The sequence below is a fragment of the Solanum verrucosum genome, unplaced genomic scaffold (assembly GCF_900185275.1).
Source record: "Solanum verrucosum unplaced genomic scaffold, falcon-dt-bn FXZP01000252.1, whole genome shotgun sequence".
NCBI classification, from domain to species: Eukaryota; Viridiplantae; Streptophyta; class Magnoliopsida; order Solanales; family Solanaceae; genus Solanum; species Solanum verrucosum.
The window spans coordinates 5,226,607-5,250,704 of record NW_026019988.1 but is presented as its reverse complement, the minus strand read 5'-3'; the positions used below and the strand labels follow the sequence as shown (position 1 = coordinate 5,250,704).

Genomic DNA, 24,098 nt, shown 5'->3' with positions numbered 1-24,098 from the left:
TTTTACAACTTATGAGATTTTTATGTTTATGAGAAAAGATACAACACAAAAATTCCATATCACTTGTCCAAACAAACCTTCAATTTCATCTCATGATTCCATATCATGATTCCATATCATGATACCATATCACATGGCCAAACGGGCCCTAAGTTTTGTCGAATCCATAACTTTTGTTACGACTCTCTACTCACATATATACACACACAATCAGTATGCAAATTTCCCCTCCTTGATTGAATTGCTTACTATAAAATGAGGAAGCGATCTTTCATAGAGAGCTTTTTATTCTTTATAATGGGATTTTTTGGTGTGAATTCTTATTAGTCAAATCTCAAAATGAATATTGAATGAGATATAAAAAATGTATTTATGGAGACAATAAATGTGGTTGTAAATACTCCTCAATTTATTAATATTAGCTATAAATATCAAATATGAAGTCGTCATGCTCCTATCACAATAGTGTGGAGATGTCGTAGGGTGTTAATCCGTAGTCAACTCAAAGGGTTTGAAGTAATTTATCGTAGAAATTTTCGATCGCTTTTGAAATGAAACGTGAATCTTAATTAGTTGAATTCTAAAGAAAATATCAGATATCAAACGAAAAAATGTGTATGATCTTTGTACTACAACTTTGAATGTCCATTCTACAAGAAGTGTACTACATTGAAATGACACTTCTTTTTTAAAAGTTTTAAACCAAGTCACATGGTAAATGCAGAGGGAGCTCTAAAGAACCAAGAGAAGTACACAAAACACATTTTGCCAATAACAAGGCAGGCTGAAAGGGCAAAATGCCATATGAGTCATACATGAAAATAGAAAGTCCATTTGACACATTACTACTCAATCAGACTTGAATAAAAGGAACATGTGAAGTTTGTCATGTTCCTCCCCTCCCAAACCTACTCTCTTCGACTCAAATTATCTATCGTAAATTTTAATCGTACGTCTCAAATTATTTTGATAACATTAATTATTTATTTAATTTCAACTTTTCACATATTTCGTTCAATATCACAAGATTAAAAAATATTTTGATACGTTATATATATATATATATATCATTTTACCATATAGACACCGTTTTGAATTGTGAAAATAGAAAGGGGCAAAGCTAGGTGGGGATTCAGATGAATCCAGTAGCTTTTATGTAGACTTTATACTTGTATTAGAAAATTAAATAAATATATATGTATATTAACTTATGAATCCCTAACAAAACTGATTGACAACTCAGTGGTAAGGAAGGGATCGTGAAAATGCTTTCCACACTAGAGTTGTGGGTTTGAACCCCACTATCAACAAAAGTTTCTCTTTTCTCTTTGCAATATTTTTCTCTTTCTATCCTTAAAATTTAGAACCTGCAAACTCCTAATCTTGGCTCCGCTTCAGATTAATGTTTGTATTATGATAGAACTATCTATCATATCCTTTTGGGTGTGATCCTTCTCAGAATTCTACTAATGTGCGATACTTAGTGTGTCAAGTTACTTCGCTCATGAAAGGAGTGTTATTTTCTCATTTTATCATATAGCTCGTCGATTTGAGTCGTATAAGTGGACACTAATGCTATCATTATGATTATCGTCTATATCATATTATTCAAGTGTGTTGCTTTTCCACACCTTACTAATGTGAGATATTTTATTTATCAAGTCGCCTCGCTCACTTTACACTTCATAATAATTGTTCTTGAAAACTACACGCTCCAACTCTTCTAAGAAATAATTTGAGAGGGAGGAAGAATACAATTTTCTTTCCAAAATTCATCAATTTTTCGCTTAGCTGTCACAAGTGTCAACTCAATTTTTTGAGCTTTGCAAATTCAGAACCTCTAACTCCTCTTTTCTTTCAATTTTTGCCACATTTAATTGGCACCCACTTCAATGAGATACGACCCCAATGTTTGGACCCCCACAGGCATATTTTCTCCGTCTTAAAATATTTATCGTATTTTTTATTATATATTTTAAAGAAAATATTAATCAGGTGAGATAATTTACATGGTGGGATATGATGAAAAAAACAAAATTGAAATGATTAGGACATATAAGGTTGTAATATATAAATGTATCATTCAATTTAGTATTAAATGACATTTATATCTTTAAATTTTAAGTGTATATAAGTATACATTAAATTAATTTATATAAAATTGAACAAATTAACATATACGTCATATATACCTTAATATGCATCCAACATGACATAATACAAATCCACTCGAATGTATTTCACACGAATTGTCATATAGGACGCTTATATCTACTTGTTTAACTCTATACAAATTTAAGTGCATAATTATACACACTCAAAGTTGGAAGGTATAAATGTCGTCCAAGCCAAGTAAAATGACGTGCTTATGTATTATCTCAACATGTAAAAAGAACATGCATGCGTCAATAAGAAGATGTGAGAGATTGGTTATAATAAGAGTTAGATGAGGCACAGCCGCACAGGTAAGTCAAAAATAAACTTGAGAGATTATTAGACAATACGTACACACAACTATAATTTATTAGGGATATGACCCTAAATAGAATGATTTGAAGGCGGTAGAAGATTGATAGATATGCAAGTGTTGATACATTTTGTATGGAGGAGGTAAGGTGCTAGTCTCCTCCTGTTGTATTGCTTCGTAATAACGTAATCTCTTATTTTTCAGTGTGTATTATTATTTGTTTGCTTCATTTGCTTTGTATTTATTATATTTGTTATCATATTTTTCTAGTAATTCTACTTAGCTTCAAAAATACTTGTTTAATCGAGTGTCTATATCTACTCGTTACAGAATCTCAGGTGTCAAAATATGGATTTCATATAGTAAAAGAAAAGGGAACCTGCTATCTTCGAAACATACGAAATATATTAAATATCGTAACGGCAGATGTAGTAGGGATTGTAAATCGGACGGTACACAACTTGATTTTAAAAGATATGGCACTAAAAGTTGTAGAGCTGGTCGTCGAAACATTCTTTGTACCCACAAAGATAGAAATAAAATCTACCTATATCATATCTTTTCCATACTCTACCTATAAATTATATTGATAATTTATTATTATAATTTCTGAATTCACCTCTAATTCTAAGTGCTACGCTCCTATAAAAAAAACTATTTAATTATAAATGGATTAAACTTTTTGATTTTTTTTAGGGATAAGGGTCTGAAAAATACCAACTTTAGTCGGATTTGTTGTTGCGATACTAAACGTTTATAAGGACCTATTACCTCCCTAGACTATTTAATCGCAACAGCAAATTCGATCAAAGTTAAGGTATTTTTCAGACCTTTATCTTTTTTTTTTTTTTTTTATGAAGATGAGTTTTAAGTTTCCAAAAAGTGATTTTGATCCGTTTTTCAAATCACATATGTTACACTTACAATATTTTATCTTATTCAAATTATATATTCAAACACAATTTGAATTTTATAATATTTTTTTTCAACTTTTTTTTTTAATCAGTTTATTTTTAAAGACAGTGACATATCTTTCCCTTGGTCAAACAACTTTTTTATTTTTGATCAGTTGTTGTCACACTCTAACTAATTAATGGGGTACTTTTCTGAACATTAAAAAAATTGGCCAAGTGGGAAACTGGCAATATTCTTTAAATAAATAAAAAACAAACAGTGAGTTACATTATTCATACTGAAAGAGTAATCATGAAGAAATAAATGAAGGGAGAAAAAGACATTAAAGAAATAATTCCATTTCACTTGAACTATTTTTCTAACAAAGTTTTCAAATTTCAAATTAAAGTCGAAATAATAGATCAAAAGTATAAAATCCTAAAATATTCCAAACATTGTTAATGGAAAAATTATTGGGGTCGTTTAATACGCGAGATGAGATAAATAAGGATTTTTTTAGAGTTTATTTTTTCTCACTTTTTATATGAGATAGTAATTATGTTATTTTAGTATAAATGATGGGATAAAATAATCCTAATCGATTAGCTAATATCTTACACCAAAAATGGGATTAAGTTAATCTCAAATTTTATTTCAAAATTATCTTTATCTCACATATCAAATGACTATCAAAAGGTGTGGATTAGTAAAAAAAATCTCAATTAAAGTCTTGAGTTCGAGTTTTGATACTGAGAGTGTTAAAATCACATACTTTGTACTCTATATTTGTTTCACTTTCTTTGTTAGTATAAAATTTAGGCCAAACTCATCGGTGACCCCTACAGTTGGCACGAAATTTCACTTAGACATCTCAATTGGACGATGTTCATTTTAGACACCTCATGTAGGATCCCGTTGTGTTAGTTTGACACTTTTTTGACAATCCACTAAAATTACATTGTGCGTGTAACACACTCGCAAATAAGGTAATATAATGGCTAATTAAGAAAAGACACGTGATATTTAAGTACAAAATAATACTTTAAAAATCCATTATAAGGAAAAATTAATTTTCAGCCAAAAATAATAAATAAAAGCATTTAGTTTCTAAAACCCCACCAAACTATCCCACCCCTTCTTCCTCATTCTTCCAAACTTTTCCGGCGCCTCCTCTTTACCCCTAATTTCTTCTTTTGCTTTTTTTCTTTTTGGGGTTTTTATTAAATTCAGATTTCCATATTTTTTTTTGTAGATTTAATTTGTATGTTATCAATTTCATGATTTTTAATTGTGTATATGATATTACAATGCCTCCAAAAGGAATAAAACTATAAAAGGAGCACATATACGAATGCTATGTATTATTTGTACGTTGTAGTCCCTCCCGTTTAGAATGAATATCTGCATATATGAACTTGATGGGTGTGATAGATGTACAATGGTGTGCAGCACTGAACTTGAAAGATTGCAATAAAAGTTGTAATTGTTGGATCTAAAGAATAAGAATGAGAAGATGACGATGGTTGTGGTGATGATTTTCGGAACTGAAAAAATTAAAAAATTAATTTGATTGTATTAATAGCGATGGTGGCAGCATGGGTGAATGGATGGTGTGTGGTGGAGGAGAGAATGAGGAAGAAGAATAGTTTTAACCTTTTAATTATTATTTTTTTGGTCTGAAAAAGAGCCCCTTCACGCGCTGATTTTGGGTGCATTACACTTACCATGCCATGTCAGCGAAAAGTATCAAAATGACACAGTGAAATCCTACCTGAGGTGTCTAAAATGAACATTAGCTAGTTGAGGTGTCTAAGTGAAATTTTGTGCCAACTTTAGGGGGCTACTGATGGATTTGGGCCTAAAATTTAACAAAGAAAGTAGGTTTTCTACCAAAAATCACACACATTTGTGTGGTTGTAAAAATGAGAAAAAAAATTGTCATTTTTTTTAACAAACTAATAAGAAAATAATGTCAACCAAAATAAAACACGAAAGTAAATTTTTCATCGTACAAATTTTTAATTAATCGGATTACTGAATTCCAAAATTTACAAGTCTTATGTTGATTGTCATTGTACTCCAACCTTCCCCCTTTATTGAAACTCAAAACTGATGTACGGTAATTTGAATAAGTTCAGATAAGTAAAATCAATTTCGAATATCATTGAATGATTAAAATAAAAGAGATATAAAGAGTGATTAAGACACCCCAACCACTATTAATCTAATTATCTTGATGTTATAAGAGAGTGATTCACGATACTAGTTATCAGACTATGCATGCGATCTTTCTATTTATTTAAGCTTGAAACCGATAACATGTGCGAACTTAAAGGATTAACCCCCTTTAACATTCTTTCATAATTGATAAGAATACAGACCCTACACATATATATCCCCCACCATCCATTGGCATATTTGAAAACAAAGTGAGAGACATGATATGTTGGTAAAATCCAAACAAAGATCCTCTCATCAAGGCAAGACCAAATACTACCACCTAACACCCAACAAGCTAATGTATTATTCATCATAAGTTTGACATGTACTATCATTTTTTTTGACCAAGTGTTGGATTGTCACCATTCACTTGACCAAATGATCAAAAGGTTAATAAGAAGGGTAGAATGGACTTTTTTTCCAAGGTATAATTAAGATTTAAAATTTACAAGTGGAATTTTAATTATTTGAAATTATTGAGTTATAAAAAAAAAAAAAAAAGACATATGCAGTAGCTCTTCTAATCAATTTTTGGAGAAGTATAAAAAAAAATATAATTTTTGACCAAATATTTAAAATCATTGCATGAAGGTCAACTCAGCATTGAGGTATGCTTTAATATAAAAAAAGCGATAATTTAAATAAATATATGAAATAGTCAATAGTTAAAATATAAAACTTATAACAACATGAGTAATTTAAATGTGTTTTCAATCATTAATTTCTAAAAATATGGTCATAAATTTGGGAGGATATATACTTATGCATTTTCCCTATGACTTAAAAGGAAAAAAAGGTTTAAAAATGTTGTTAGCGTATTAGAAATAATTTAAAAATATCCTTCTTCCACCTATTAACTTAAAAATATCCTTACCCTTTTTTTTGGTTTAAAAATGTCCATTAGTTAACAGAAATATGACATGGAAATTGACTAAGTGGCCATTTCACATTGGTCCATATCCTATCAACCAATAAACGGAGTGAAAGAGGACATTTTTGAACCATTTCTAATACATTAAGGATGTTTTTGAGCCTTTTTCCGACTCAAAATAACCCTACAGTGCATAACTTGGAACACATGTCTTAACATCATGCAAAATACTCACAGAGCAAAACTTGGAACACATGTCTCAACATCAACCTCAAAACAAACATAAAAATGACCTCAAATACTTCAAATAGAGACGATCAAAATTTTCACTAAGAAGTTCAAAATTTAAAGAAGTAAACACATGAACTAGTCGGAGGTGGTTCAACGTCTATATATATATATAAAAAAAAATATTTAACTATATATAAATAGTATAATTTTCCAAGGAAGAAGGATTCAGATGAACCTCCTAACATAAGTTGGCTCCGTCCTTGACTCCATGCATTTAAAAAAAAAACATTTTTTTTAAATCTCTTAAATTCAAAATATATTTAATATATTAATTTTTTATTTTTTTATTTTGTGATATTAAAGATATCTTGTATGATGTTATAATAGAAGACACCATAGAGATTTTAATTTTTTATAATTAAACAACCATAGATTCTACAGAACGCAAAATATTTGATTGTTGAAAGACTTCAAAATCGAATAATAGAGTAGTAGAATAAGCATAGTGAAAGAGTAAATATAAAAATAGTAATATGGTTTATGTTAATTGCTAGGATATAACAAAATAACAAAATAAGTAGTCATATAAAAAAAAATATTGTAAGGATACTACAATCACCTAAAAAGTATTTTACTTCTCAATTATTGTAACTACTATCCTGCATTAAAAAGTAAGAAAAATATTACATTTCTTATTTATTCATTTTTTCAAATTTGATACTGCATAATTTGTCTCTAAATTATTATTTTAGTGGCCTTATAATTGGTTCAACCTATTATTACCATTTGTAGTTTATCTAACCACATGGCACATGTTACCTTTCTACATTTGATAAGTACTTTTATTTTACTCTCTCTGACAATTTCTTATATAAAAACTAAGTGGTACATTGGTTTAAATCCTATGCCCCTCCTCATTTTTTTTTCTTTTCTTCTTCGAAGAATCTCGGTAACTTAGTTGATTGACTATCTGAACTCTTATTTTATTATTGAGAATTTGATCCTCAATATTATAATCTCCTCCCGGCCTCCCCCACTCCCAATTTTGATTTCTCTTATTCACATGAAAATTTTAATCGCTCAGTTGATTAACTATCTGAACTCTCATCTGGTGAATGTTCGATTCTCCACATTGTAATTCCCTCTCCATTTCCTTTCCACTGCCCGCAACTTTAAAATAAAATAAAATATTATGATCTATTTATAAGCTAGAGCGAGGGAAAAAGAAGAAGAAGAAGGAAAGTCAGTTTTAAACTTTTTCTTTTATCTTGTCCGACCTTATGTTATACTACTAGTTATAAAAAGATCGTGTGATGCACGGACTTAATATTTATTCATAAAATTATATTTTAGTGATATTAATTAAATAATTTTATCTAGTGTAAAATAAACATATGATAAGTACTATTAATATTGATAAATTTTAAGTGATATTGATTAAATCATTTAAAAAAAATCTCTAAAATAAATTACTTTTTCTTTATTATATTTTAGTGGGATGTTCATAATTAAAATATATTTTCTAATCAATTGTTGATTTTTTATTCAAGTAGTTATAAATTTTACATAAGTATTAGCAACATTCAAAATAATAAAATTACATCTAAATTATGTGAATTTAAAGAAAAAAGTCAAAGCTTAAATGGATCCCATAATTAAAAAAAATAGTATACTAACTAAATTAAAATAAAATCATTTTTTTCTTCTTTTTAAAAAAATGTCCTTACTGAAACACCTACTTCAGTTTCCAAAACTCCCTCTTATACTTTTAAGAGAAAATATTACTATAGTTTTTTTCAAAAAGATATTTCTAAAATAATTTTTTAAAATAAAAAATATTTTTAATTTCAAGTTCATTTATATTAAGAAATATTGATAAGGAATGCTAGAAGGGGGAATATTTATATATTTTTTTTCAAATGATAGATAGGGTAAGATCCATGAGGAGTAATAGAACAGTATTTTCCCCTCAAACCTTGTTTGACGGTTGTTATTAGTTGCATTGTAACATATATGATATATATTTTGATCATATTTTATCTTTTATTCTATTATTTTAATATATTATTTATTTATTTATTTTTTATCCTACTTTTTAATAGTAATTCTATCTTATACTTTATTTTTTCGTAGATTTGTAATTTAAATTGTTGGTTTAATATTATATAATGATGAAAAATGATATAATATATCTAAACATTATATTCATTAAAATAATATAGTATATCGATATAAAAATCTTTTTATTTTTATTTTTTGTAAATACCGTGCCAAATCAAACGATGTAGCGAGAAGGGAATTTCTCGAATATAGGAAGGGATGACGTGAGTTGTGTAATAAAATAAGTGGGCTGTGGGCCAATAGGGCAGAGAGTTTGGAGCGGAGCGGTAGATGGGCCCAAAGCCCAATGTACAAAGGAGGAATTGTCTCTCTGTCCCTCTTCATAGATAATCGTGTACAACCTTTTATTTATCATCATCTGTCACGTGACCTAACTTTTTCAACCTAAGGGGTGGTGACAAGGGTGGTGGGGTAAATTTTTTTTTTTCCTAAGAATTTTGTCATTTCGTATTCGATAGTTATATTGAAGTTAACTTTCATTAGGTAAGATTCCATTCGAATAGGAAAGCTTCTTAATATGATTCGAGTTCGATATCCCTAATAAAAGAAAGAACAACTCTATCGACTAGTAACTTTAATATGAGTTAACTTGAATTATATTTATCATCTGAATAATTCACTCTGTGAATAAATAAAAGTAACTTACCTATCAAACTAACAAAAATATTTAAAATAATGTTTATTATATCAAAATTTTAAATTTAGTTAGCATTTGAATATTGATTTTGTAAGTAAAATTAAAAGAAATTATTCTTAAATATTTATTTGATCGTGAAATTTGATTAGATTTTCAAATTCTCATAAATTGACTCAAACAATTCTACTTTTTTAAAAAAAGATTTTCGGGACCTTAACTCACAATTTATTTTTATTAAAACATATGCTTAAACATAAATATATTTTTTAAAATCTATAACAAAAATCAAATTTATGGCAAAAACAAAAGCTTACATTGAATTGCTTAGGGATAATATATAAAAATGTCTTTTAACTTGACATTAACTGACATTTATATTCTTTAACTTTGAATATACACAAAAATATATTTAAATTATTATAAAATTAAATAAGTAGATACGCATTTTATATGACAAATAATTTGACAACCCTGAGGGGTAGCTCAGCTGGTAAAGGCCTGGGACGAAGTCCTTCAGGTCGCCGGTTCGAGCCCCAGCAGGGCCACTGGAGGCATTACAAACCGGCCGCGTCTCCAGGGCCCCGTGGAACTAACCGTGGTGGACCCGCCTTGAAACAGCGGGACCCGGTGGGTACAGCTAGTCGGGTTCGCAAAGCGACGCCCGGAAACCACGGTAAAAAAATAAAAATAAATTTGAGATTTGCAAGGTGACACACAAATCACATAAAATCACATAAAATCAAGAAAGTAGTATCTGGTTTTTGCCCACATTAAATTAATGGTAGTGACTGCTGATAAAAGTTTAAAAACAATAAAATTGATCCAAACCCCAATGCAGGTAAAACATTTACCTATATTTTTTTTTGTAGTTTTTTCACTCATAGCCGATTATTTATATTAAAGCTCGATTAAATTCAGATTTACATGAAAAAGTTCACATCAAAGATAAAATACTCCCTAATAAAATCAACTCGACTCAATATCCAAGAATATTCAAACTCGAGACCTTTAATTAATGATGAAGAAATACTTATCATTACACCACAATCTTTGATTTACATTAGAGTCAGATTAAATTCAGATTCATGCGAAATTTTTTACATTGGGGACAAAACATTCTCTAGTAAAATTGACCGTGTATTCAAAAAGATTCGAGCTCGAAACCTCTGATTAAAAATGAATGAGTACTTATTACTCGATCATAACTCTGATTGGTGTAGGCAAAACATTCTCAAAAATAATTGAAACTTTTAATTAAGAATGAATGAATATTTATTACTTCGTCACCGACTCCGGTTGGTGTAGGCAAAACATTTTACTTACTTACAAGCCTTATAGTGGCTTCTTACCCACAAGAATTGAGATTCTCTTTTCCCTCACCCCACACCCCCACACAGTGAGTACAAAACTGATGTACCCCATAGCTCTGCTTTTTTTTTTTCTTCTTCCTACGTACTGTCAATATCCCATTAATTGCCATTGCTGTGTATTTGAGTGTCACTATACAAGTGAAGTGAAGTTGTGAACAGAAGAAGAAAAAAAAAAAAAAAGAGGGTCCATTTCCTTTTTGCACTTTGCCTTGATATCTCTGCACTCGTCACAGAAAAACAGATAAAGATTGAAACTTTGCATTTAAAACCCCCCTAGTGTGTGTGTTTTAGTGTGTGTTTTTTGTTTGGAGGGTATAAAAAGAGGAGCAAAAAATATGCAGCAGCACCTGATGCAGATGCAGCCCATGATGGCAGCTTACTATCCAACGAACGTCACTACTGACCATATTCAACAGGTCTTTTTTTTTTTTTTTTTTTCAATTCTTGAAATTCTGCTATTTACCCTGTTGATGCTTTTCTTGTGTGTACAGTAGACTGTTGTGCAGAGATGAGTAATCAAATAAAAGTGTGATCTTTATGACTTTTACAGCTTCTAGATGAAGTAGTTTGCACAAACAGAAGATAAAACTTCTTTAGTTTGGTTGTGTATTCTTGGCTTTTAGTAGGTTTTGATTGATCTTTTTTTTTTTTATGTTGTTTGATAACTACTGCTAAAAGGGTATCTATATATGTTTGTGTTCTTTATAACAGTTGAAGCTTCTTGATGAAATGGTTGTACTGTGAGAAGATATAACTTCTTCCTATGATGAGCTATGATCAAGAAAAGGATATGCTAGTGTAGTTATTTTTGAGGTGATAGGTAGGTAGGGTTCCTTGAGATGTTTATTCTTGGCTTTTAGTAGGTTGTGATCTTTTTTTCTTTATTTTGTTTGATAAGTTCTGGTTAAAGGGTACCTGTATTTTGTAATCTTTTGCTTACCCCTCTGGTTCTTTTGTTAATGTGAGATACCTTTATGTATACTAAGGAAGAGATGATTATAAGCAAATAAAAATGTGTTTTTATAGCTTATACAGCTTCTAGATGAAATGGTTATACATACAAAAGATAAAACTTCTTTTTGTGATGAGCCATGATTACATGGAAAAGATACTTTGGTTGTTTATTCTTTGGCTTTTTGTAGGCTGTGATCTTCTTTTTTATGTTGTTTGATAAGTACTGGTAAAAGGGTATCTATATTTTATTATCTTTGTCTTCCCCCTCTATTGCTTTTGTTAATCTGAGATACTTTGATGTATACTGGGGAAGAGATGATTAAGCAAATAATTTTTTTTTTTGTGTTCTTTGTAACAGTTGAAGCTTCTTGATGTTATGGTTTCATACAGAGAAAGATAAAAACATCTTTTTGTGTGATGAGCCATGATATAACATGAAAAGGATATACTAGTATAGTTATTTTTGAGGGGGTAGGTTGTTAGGGTTTCTTGGGTTGTTTATTCTTGATTTTTTATTTAGTTGTGAACTTCTTTTTTTATGCTGTTTGATAAGTACTGCTAAAAGGGTAGTTACCCTTGTCTCAAAAAAAAAAGTACTGCTAAAAGGGTATCTATATTTTATAATCTTTTTTCTTACCCCTATGTTGCTTTTGTTACTGTGAGATGCTTTTATGTATACAGTAAAGTGGGGAAGAGATGATTAGGCAATTAAAAATGTGTTCTTTATAACAGTTAAAGCTTCTTGTTGTAAGGGTTATACACAGAAGATAAAACTGTGTGTTCGAGTCACTCCATCATCTATTATCAAAAAGAATTCAAAGGGCTGAGCCATGAAATCATGGAAAAGATATAGTACTAGTGTAGTTATTTTTGAGGTGGTAGGTAGCTAGGGTTCGTTTTGTTATTTATTCTTGGCTTCTAGTAGTTGGAAATTGGAATCTTCCTCTTATTTTATGATATTTAATAAGATTTGCTTAAAGGTATCTATATTTTATAATCTTTTTATTCCTCTTCTTCCCTCTCTTTTGCATTTGTTAAAGTTAGATGCTTTTATGAGATGATTAAGCAAATAAAAGTGTGTTCTTTAGAATGACATAGTCCTATTCATATTACTATTTGGATATCTAGGTGCATGGATTTGATGATTCGCAGGCGCACAAGTTCATTGTATGTGTGAAACTATTTTGTAGCTTTGGGTCTTGAACTATCATTCATCACCTCCAAATGTCCCCTTTTGTGATCTTTCAACATAAGAATGGAGTTTTTCTAATGATACTAAGTAACTTAATGGCTATTTCCCTCTTCTGTACTTTTTGCGCCTTGTGTGTGAAAAAGATAATTAAGTAAATGAAGGTGTGATTTCTCTCTAATAGGTTAAGCTTGTATATGAGATTGTCACATAACTACATTTAGTGACAATTCTTGGCTTATTCTTTGGTTGCTTGCTTATTCCTGGCTTTTAGTTGTTATTATCTTCTTTTTTTATGCTGTAAAGGCCAAAGGGTATGTATATTGTATGCTATGGTTCTAGTCTGCTCTCTCTTGAACTTTTTGAACAACTTTTGCATATTGACTGAAGAGATAAAATATCAGAAGCTTTTGAGTTTCTTTTGTTAATGTCAGATGTCACTCTAAATAGTAAGAGCAAACTTTAAGCTGAAAAGTGAGAACTAGTGTCTGAAAAGAAACCACTTTGAAATGCAGTTTGCAGACTGCTACAAATGGTGTTTGTGTCTTTACAAACTTGTTTTTAGTTTTATTGTCTTTTTGCAAATGACCTTCATTTTTACACATCAAGAGATCTGAAAAGGACATTTTTTCCGCTCAATTTGTAGAAATTTATTTCCTCTTGAAAATACATCCATTAGTCTTCCATGAACCTGCCTCCACAGTAGAGGACTTTCTTGTTCAATTTTCATTGTCAGATTCTCAAAGGTGCTTTTTCGTTTGGGTTATGATGCAGTTAGTCAGTTTCCAGAATTGGTCATAATAAGACGGTCAAAATTCCCTGTTGAATTTTTAATAATAATTGCAGGCTTTTAAAAAGTTCTATCTTGTTAACAGTCAGAGTAATATAATGCTTTGTAAAAAGGACATATATTCTTGTTGAAAAGTGATTTGAATTTTTTTGGATAATACTTGGTACATTTGGTGGTGTTATCTATGTGACTAAAGTGCATGTTTTTTTAATTATTCAAGATGGTTAATTAAGTAATGCTTTATGTAAGTAAATCTGATATCCGTTACTCGAGCTGAGGGTCATTCTAAAACATCTTTACCTCCTCGAGGTAGGGATACGGTTTGCGTACTCTCTATTATCTTCAACCTTAAAATCACTTATGTAACTAAAGTTTGAGAATCACTTATTGCACCTATAAAAGCCCTTGTGCAATGTTAATAAGTAAAGGTGAAGTGCTTCAAAATACATATTTATCGAATTTCTTAATACAAATACATGATCTAAGCAAAAGATATTTGATTTAACGGTTGTTTTATTAGATTTTGGGCATTACATATGTTGTTATTATAATATTTGCTTATACTGTTTTTATTCCTTTCTATGTTAGTATTTGGATGAGAACAAATCACTCATTCTGAAAATTGTTGAGAGCCAAAACTCGGGAAAACTCAGTGAATGTGCAGAGTAAGTAAAGTGCATTTTTTTTTGTTTCTTCGAAACAACATCAACAACATATCTAGTGTAACCACACGTGGAGTTTGGGGAGGGTGGTGTGTACGCAAACCTTATCCCTACCTTGTGCAGATAGAGGTTAGAGGTAAGGTATGCGTATATCCTACCCTTCCCAGACCCCAATTGTGGGATTAGATTGAGTGTTTTGTTTGTTGTTTTGAAGGTTGAGAGGTCATTTCTAATAAACTATCGACTTTATGTTTCTTTGAAACCCTTGAGTAAATATATTTTACTTGGTTAATTTCTGTTGTGGCAGGAACCAAGCTAGGCTTCAGAGGAATCTGATGTACCTTGCTGCTATTGCTGATTCACAACCTCAGCCTTCTAGCATGCATTCTCAGGTAACAAAAGTCATCTTGTCAGTCTTAGATTGGTCGAGAGAATGAATTGTAGTCTTTTTATATCGTTTTGGACGATGCTCACCTTGTCACTTAGCTTTTTTGGGTAAAGTATCCAATGTTTCATTGTTTCCTTGAGGATTTAAGTTAATATATACAGACTGTGTAAAGAGTTGATGATCAAAAATACATCTAAATTATCACCTCTGAAAGTTTCATACCTCAACTATCCATTGTTCTCTTTAACTACTTAAACTATCACTCTCTTTGTATTAAAACATATCTCGATGCTGAGTTGGCCAATTATTTGTCCCCAATTGACAACAAGCGCGTATAAGGTAACTCAACATCATTGTGTGTTGACACTGATAGTTGAGGTATGAAACTCATGAAAAGATGATAGTTTTGTTAAGTAAATAGAGCAATAGATAGTTATGGTATGAAACTTGCGAGAAGACGATAGTTTAGGCGGTTTATTTACCATTAACTCTTGTTTAAATCCAAGTTATGTTTGAAATAACTGTTAAAATGTACTTTGTGTAGTTCTCTTCTGGTGGGATGATGCAGCCAGGGACACACAGTTACCTGCAGCAGCAGCAGCAGCAACAACAAGCGCAACAAATGGCAACACAACAACTCATGGCTGCAAGATCCTCATCAATGCTCTATGGACAACAACAGCAGCAGCAGCAGCAGTCTCAGTTATCACAATTTCAACAAGGCTTGCATAGTAGCCAACTTGGCATGAGCTCTGGCAGTGGTGGAAGCACTGGACTTCATCACTTGCTGCAAAGTGAATCATCACCTCATGGTGGTGGTTTCTCTCATGACTTCGGCCGTGCAAATAAGCAAGACATTGGGAGTAGTATGTCTGCTGAAGGGCGCGGCGGAAGCTCAGGTGGTGATGGTGGTGAGAATCTCTATCTGAAAGCTTCTGAGGATTGAAAATTAAGGTTTTACTAGTAATTTTAAGGTAGTAGTAGTAGTAATGATAGGGAGGAGGAGGAGGTTCTAGTTTTTTCTTGTCAACTAAGTAGGAACAAGATTAAGTTGGGCAAGAATTTTGAAGGAATTGTGCTTTAAGAATTGTGATCTATGTTGTTTTAACATATGGTTCCTACTTTTTAGTATTTGTAATGCAAGAGAATTTGTAGCTTCTGGTTATTGTTTGTGGTCATGTACATGTGTTAGGTTATTTTGATTATGAATTGCTTTTTTTCCCACTTCAGATGTGTTGCTTGAGTCGAAGGTTTGTTGATAATAGCCTCTCTATATCTGTGAGGTAGGGGTAATGGTAAGGTCTGTGTTTACTCTATGCTCTCTAAACTCCACTTGCGGGAATTCACCACAAGGTTAGCGTCCACTTTACCCTCTTCAAATCTCACTTCTGATGTGTTGAGTGCTTGAGTTGAGAGTCGAGGGTCTCTCGGAAATAACTTCTCTATTTGCATGAGGCAGGAGTAAGGTTTGGTGTTCACTCTACCCTTTCTGAACCTTATTTGTATGATGAATACACCAGGTATTTTGTTGTTCTTGATGACTTTTGATGAGTTTGTTAGGGTATTTGGTTTGCTTGCAAGTAGAAAGGAAAGGAGAATTCTTCAGATTAAGGCATTGTACTAAAAGATATTTGTGCCTAATACTTAGTTGCAATCGATTATTTACATCAAATCAAGCATTTGATGTTTACATCAAATAGAACATTCTTGTAGTTTGATACCGCTGATGGAGTTTCAATTTTATAAATTCGAGTTACACGAGTAAGAATTTCGAGCTCCAGTACACTTTATTGATGATCACAAGTTATGTCAAATCAAACAATTTAATATTTATAGGTAAAAAGTTGAAGAATGTATATATATTTGAAAAATATGTATTTTTATTTATTAGCTTGATATAAACGTCAGAATGCAGTAAATTTTATAGTTTTATTGACTTCATTTAAATTGAATTGAAATTGAGATAACATAGCATCACACAACCTGTACAATGCATTAAATATTTAAAATCTTATATGAATTTATCAAATTTAAATGTTGGATTACTTCTCTGATGTTTTAATTTGAAATTTGTATTTGTTTATGATATTTGAATAAAACTTTAACTTCAAGTTAAAATTTTAATTTCAAATTCTGAATTAACCTACGAGGTAAAATTTCAATTTTAAATTTGTGGTTTAAATTTTTTAAAATATAAAACTTGATCCATCAGTTTAAGAAAAAAAATATATCTTTCATGTCAAATTTAAAATTTCAAAACATCATTATTAAGGTTAGTTTAATAAAATACATATTTAATTAACTTTTTTAAAGAGATATACTAGATTAACAAGGGCTATATAATATATTAATATGAAAAGGAGGGAATGTCGACCATCAAAATCACTTATTTTTGAGTCATTAATGGTGTATCCATATCGTCATTATTCCGTCGTTTTATTTTAACTGTCGTTTTATTAAAGGAGATTGATGCAAAATAATTATCATTTTGAAGAATTTAAAGCTAAAGTTGACAATTCTTTTCAATTGTAAAAAAATAATATAATCATTGAATAGTTGATATACCCTCTAAGAAAATCATTGATTAGTATAATCATAAAAAATGTCTGACTAAATTACCCTTTGTATATATCTCAAAATAAGTACTTTAATAATTATTGAAAGACTTCCTGAAAATTGTATTTACAGATCAATTATTATAGTAATGTGAAAAAAATAATACTTCAATAGCGATGGAACCAAATTTGTTTTGACTAAAATAACACTTAAAATAGACCCAATGTGGTAATTTTTTCAACCTTTTTCATAATTAATAGAATAATTGTTTTCTCAAAATAATGTAGGTAATTCAGTATTTACACGTATAATATAATTTTACCATGACAATGGCTTAGATGAGTTTATGTTTTATATAATGTCTATATAGAAAAGATTTATACTATCATATCATGATCCAAATAATATTTCTGATAAATTTTCTTAAAATATGAGATTTGAAATTAAAATAAAAAGAAAGAAAATGATTTTCTATTATAATAATTACTTACTTATGACTTATGAGGGTCATAATTTTTAATGTATTTATAATGTAGCACAAATTTCAAATTAACAAATCTAAGAGGAGAAATAATTAATTACAAGTTTGTTAAAATTGAGTTACCTTGATATCAATTTGTTCCAACACAGTGTGAACACAAACAAATATATGACTTTAATATTCAAAGTGCACAATAATGCCAAAGATTGTGTGAATCATCAAAGATATTGTCATCTAATCAATGATATTCCGTTCTCAAATAATTGATTGTATTTCTTTTATACACGTCTTTAAAAATATATTAATTATAAAAACTTTTTCAAATTATTTAATCCTTGTTTATGTTTTATAATATGATCTCTCTGCATTAATTATTTACTTTATTTATTCTGTTTATATGTTACATTTTCATAATTAAGGTGGTTGTACGTTCTCTTCAAGAATGAGGGAAAAAAAAAGTAATGACGATATTTGGAGAATAATCATTAACTTTGATAAGTAATTTAGGATAATTATGTTTAAAAATTACGATAAATAATTTGAGACAGAGAAAGTAATCGTAAAGTAAATCACAACCTTTTTTCTTTTTTTATATTTTCAATAAGTTCGACAAAAACAACAATCAGTCCCAGTAGGATGATTTTTCAAGAAGTCTAAAGCTGCCTAAATTAATTCCAAAAGAGTCTGAATTGCCTCTCACTTTCTCAGCACAACAGTTTTGACAATATTTTGGTAACAAGGTATAGTTTTTTTTTTTTTTTTTTTTTCTTTCAATTCGATATCTAATATTCATAATGAAGTCCAATTAATCCTAAATATCTTGGGAAGCGAATAGTCCAACTAAAGAAAATGTGTGTATATTAGTGAGTGTTTTAGACATTAAGAGTAAATGGGGCCAAAAATATTGAAGTTAGTTATTTCTGATTATAGAAAAATGTCGTCTTTTTTCTAGAAACTACTAAAAGTGAAAGAATATATGTCATGTAAATCGAGATAGAAAAAGTACAATTCATGCACAATGGATAATAATAATAAGAGCAACATGCCAACATGTGAAGGTTATAGACATAAGATATGTCTATAATAGGATCAGTTGCGCTGAATTCAGAATTTTTACTAAGAAAATTCAAAGTACAGTAAATAAACATGATAGAAGAAGTCATGAGAATGATCAATATCTACTATAAAAATCTGAAATAAGTTTATGTATATACAATATAATTTTCCGACGAAAGACATTTAGATGAATCCCTTGCTATGTCCTAGCAAGGCATAATTAATCTATAGGTAGTTATATATAGATATGCCTTGTGAAAGTTCTTTCCACATTAACTCATCAACAATAATATTGTTATCAATCTCATGTGCTTTGACACTTGAACACTCATGAACTATGCCATTTGTGGCCATTTTTTTAGGGTTTTTTCCAGTGAGTTTTTGAACAATTGTCCTAAACTCAGTTGCATTTTTGGCATTAACCATCAATGGGCTATCTATATACTTCACTTTGATGGGCTCTCTAATTTTAAGGTTTTGCTTTTGCATGTCCATGAATATAATGTATACACAAATAAATCTTGGAAGTTTTTGTGTATATATATATGTATGTGTGTGTACTTATTTTTGGCTTGGTGAATCTTGAAATAACATTGGTATTTATACATTGGATTGAAGAAATTTCCAAGAAATAAACTAAGGTAGGAAATAAATGGACACAAGTAGCTTCTAGTATGAAATGACATATGTTTGAATCATGAGTTGAATGAATAGCTAATGGTTAGTCAAGGGAACATTTTGACATTTTACACCTTTCTTTATAGGTAGCAGATTGATGTACAAAACAATACGTATTCATGCAAGGTATCTAGAGAAAGATTGTATTTTAAAAAAGTTGTGTTAGTACGTAAAGAAAAAGATGTACTTTTATATTCAGAAACATGTTAACGTTGAAATTATTTTCAGTTTACTTTTAATAAGATGATTTACAGTGTTAGAAAATAAATTTTGTGTCTAACTCAATCAAAAGTTTAGTTCATATGATGGGAATTGTCCAATAACTATATAACCAATATACTATATAAGGAGACCAAATAATCTATCAGTCAATGACGTGACAGGACTGAACATCTGAAGCGTGGATAATATCAAATGGAGAGCCTCACATCGAGTAAAATTATAAATTGAGATGAATCTGATTCTAATACTATATGATAAAAAAGAAGAAGATCTAACTCTACCCCAAAAATATGATCATGATGTGACGATTACCGATGTCTAAATAATCATCGATGTGAGAACTCAGACATATATCACAATTTTTTATAGTCTTCCTTCGTTCTAAATTTAGTATCTAATCAAACAAGAGCACACAAAATCCCTACAGTAACCTGATGTCTGACATCATTGATTGCTTACATATATATATATAGTTTGAATTGAATTAATATTTTATCCAAATTACTTTAATTAGAAGCTTCATTTGATAGTCCTTCATATTAAAAATATATAATCAAGAATTAATTACTACTAATAAAGAGACAATTGATAATAGACGTGACTTTCAATTCTAGTGAACCAATTTTGTCAATGATCAAGTTTTTTTTAGAAAAAAAAAAGAAAAAAGCTTGGTCAAGAAAAAAAAGGTACAATACTATATATGTAGTACAATATATTATTTATATATTAATTAATTAGCCTCTAGAATAAGATGACGCCTTTCCAGCTATGTAATTTTAACGTGAAATGTTACTCGTAAAACATATTTTTCCTACTTTCTTTAGAATATGTTCACTATGATTTTAAATTTCTAATTTTTTTCGCTGATCAAATACTTTTCATGGAAATATTTTCTTTTATACCGAACACACCTCAAGTTCCCATGATATATATATATATGCTATCATCATTCATGATGAAATTTTATAAAGAAAATGCTTTTGTATTTTTTTAATAGTGATCAGTAGACTTTGAAGTGGATATAAGTGACAAAATTACACAACGACTTCAAATATATGTGATTTTACATATAAATTCAAAAGTTCATTATTTTAATTTGACTAACTGACTATCAAAAATTTATATTAACCCTGGCATGTCAACATATATAATACTCCCTCTATCCCTATTTACTTGTCCATATTTCCTCTTTTAGATGTCCCTATTTACTTGTCCATTTTGACAAATTAAGAAAGGACAAATTTTTTTTTCCTATTATACCCTCATTTAAACTTCCCCCAACATTGATTAGTTATCTTGAATAAATTTATTTTGGAATCATAATTAATAAGGGCAAAATTGTAACTTCACTATGTTAATCATTGTTGCCTTAATATGTGTGTCATTTCTAAAGTGGACAACTAAATAGGGACGAAGGGAGTAGCTTTTCTTGTTTTATTTTAAGAATAATGTCATCTTTTTATATTTAGTAATTTAATAGTTTTAAAGTTCTCATTTGACCTATAATCACGCTCTCTTATTGGAATAACGTGCCTTATTTAATATTATATTTATTTCAGTTCGAAATAATTTTATTAGGTATGAAGTTCACGAGATATTTTACAAAAAATATGATATTAAAATGTATGAACTTCTTAAGACATAACATTCCGAAACATAGGTATGCCTTATTTGTTAGTTATAAACTAATCTTATGCCTCAAATGACTTAGGTATGAATTAATTAACTGCATATAACTTATTATGCCTTCTAAGTCATAACTTGTGTTATATTATGATATCATAAAGCTATTAATTATTATTTTTTGCATAATAAGGTGAGAATATAATATATCTTAATTAGTCATGATTAATTTTAAAATTTCTCGATATAAATATATATTTATTATTTTGGTATAAATATATTTGTCTGATAAATGTTTCTATCATGCATATTCCAACCACATACGTAGCTTTAAATATCAAAGAACATGAAGAATTTATATTTTAAAAATTGATGATATAAGTAGGATTTCAAAGTATTTGTTTAAAATTATTTGTATAACGTACATCATGAATGATATCATCATGTAAAGATGATGTATAACTAAGTTTTATCTCTTTATCTTTATCAAAAAAAATATTTAAAAAAAATGGAAGATGGAAACTCTATTATATAATATGATCTGCAAGTCCAAATAAAATAAATAAATAAATAAATAAAAATATCCTCATGGTCGTTGTTGATGACTTGTGATGAGAAGAGTCAAAAATATCGTCGTAGATTTTTGTTCCCTTTTTGACATATTTTAGTAAAGATCCATAATTTTTGAATTCTTTATATACATAGAAAAAGACACATGTTCGACGTGACGAGAATTTTTGTACTATGTGAGGATGATTATATTAAAAAAATATTAATTATTGTTATTTGTATGGGGTAAAAATCGCTCTTGTCCATACGAACGAATGATAATGAAGGGACAATGAGAAAATGTTGAATGGATCCAGGATCGAGCCTAGAAATAAAGTTTAACAAACTCCATGCTAGCTAATCGAAGTAAGACATATAAATTGAATTTGATCATACGTAAAGTAAAATGGAAAACAAAGAAATTTATTGCTAGAATACACTTGATGAATTTATTCATCACTTTGATTCTCCATTATACAAAAGCATCCCAGGTTAACAAGATTCGAGAAAGAACCGCATCCCAAGGAAAAAAAGAAGAAGAGAGAACCATAAAACACTAGTAATCTAAGTAGTGATATATGGATATGCCTTGTGAAAGTTCTTTCCATAGTAACTCATCCACATTCTTATTATTATTATTATTACTATTACTATGTGCTTTGACACTTGAACACTCAATTGTTGTGCCACCACTAGACATTTTTTGTGGTGTTTTTCCAGTGAGTTGTTGAACAATGTTCCTAAACTCAGTTGCATTTTTGGCATTTACCATCACTGGACTATCTATATACTTCACTTTTATAGGCTCTCTTCTTTGATTTGGCTCATCCATGAAGTTTAAAAAACACACACACTCTCTTATATCTTTGGATATTTGTATTTGTGCTTAAATATTGTGTCTAGGTGAAAATCTTGAAAGCATGCTATTTATACATATAGGATATTGAAGAAATTTCCAACAAAGAAAGAGGAAGGTAGCTTCTAGTGTTTGAATGAAGTATAGTCAAGGGAATTAAGATTGTGACATGACCATGCATGAGGAAACATAGATTTTTTTGTTTTGTTTGGTTTCTGGTATCTATATTGGTGTTCGGACTAACTTGAATCAAAGGCGGACCCAAGAGTTGAAGATGGCGAGGGCATAACTATTAGCAATAATACTCCCCCGTTCCATATTAGTTGATCATAAATATTAAAAATAGTTGTCCACCTTATTAAATCAAGAAAGTATTTATTAATTTTTTTCTATGTTATACCCTTGCAATTAATTCCATTTTTTGAAAGTGTTCACATTTGTTTGTAAAATTCTCCAATTTTTTTTTAAGGGGTGAATTAGTAAATTAATTATCTTCTAATTTATGATGTCTTAAGCATCGTGAAAAATAAAAAATGATTAACTAATATGAGACGGAGGGAATAGATCTTAGGTATGACTCAATAGTCAACCCCAAAAGTTAGAGGTGGGGATTCATGTCTAAGCCATATTGAATACACATCCCCTAAACAATATTTGATGTGGGATTCTTCATACCCTCCCCTTCTCCTTCTCTTCCACGTCCAGGGTTGAACATATGAAGAGTGGACAATATAATATGGGGAGCCAATATCGAAAAATAATACTTCAGATGGATTCTTTTTTGATATCTTCTAAAAAAATGGATCTTCGACTTAACTCAACTTTAACAACTAGTTCTTGTGGTTGAATTAAACCCATCATTTATTTCTTTAAATAGTATCAAGCCGGACCATTTTAATTCATTATTTTCGATATTGAGTCCTTTGTCTTATATTGTCCACGTTGCAAAAGATTTGAGTGTGTAAAAGGTATTGAAATCCCACATCATTTGTGGGATGGAAACACGAACTTAAAAAAATACGAGTATAAAAGAACTGAAGTGACATTAAAATTAACAAAAGGCATTAGCCTCAATGTAAGCCCGCCACCTCTTATTCAAATTCACATCACATAAGATTCATTAAAGAAAAAAATATTTCCTACTAAAAGTTTTTCATATTTACTAAATATTTATATATATTTAATTATAAAATTTAGTTATTATTATATGTTAATTAGAAATTGTTATTAAAATATTAAATTTTAAATTTTAAATTCTAAACTCGTCTCTGCTTATCCATTTT

General features: G+C 29.7%; 1 protein-coding gene across 1 annotated transcript; it reads left to right on the top strand.

The window, feature by feature from the left end:
• The first annotated feature begins 10,821 nt into the window (after window positions 1-10,821).
• Window positions 10,822-15,957, top strand: LOC125819118 (GRF1-interacting factor 1-like). The gene is made up of 4 exons (XM_049498632.1): window positions 10,822-11,227; window positions 14,333-14,409; window positions 14,714-14,798; window positions 15,339-15,957. Exons 1-4 carry the CDS (start codon window positions 11,147-11,149, stop codon window positions 15,738-15,740), a joined length of 645 nt encoding a protein of 214 aa, XP_049354589.1. The 5' UTR covers window positions 10,822-11,146; the 3' UTR covers window positions 15,741-15,957.
• Window positions 15,958-24,098: the final 8,141 nt, after the last annotated feature.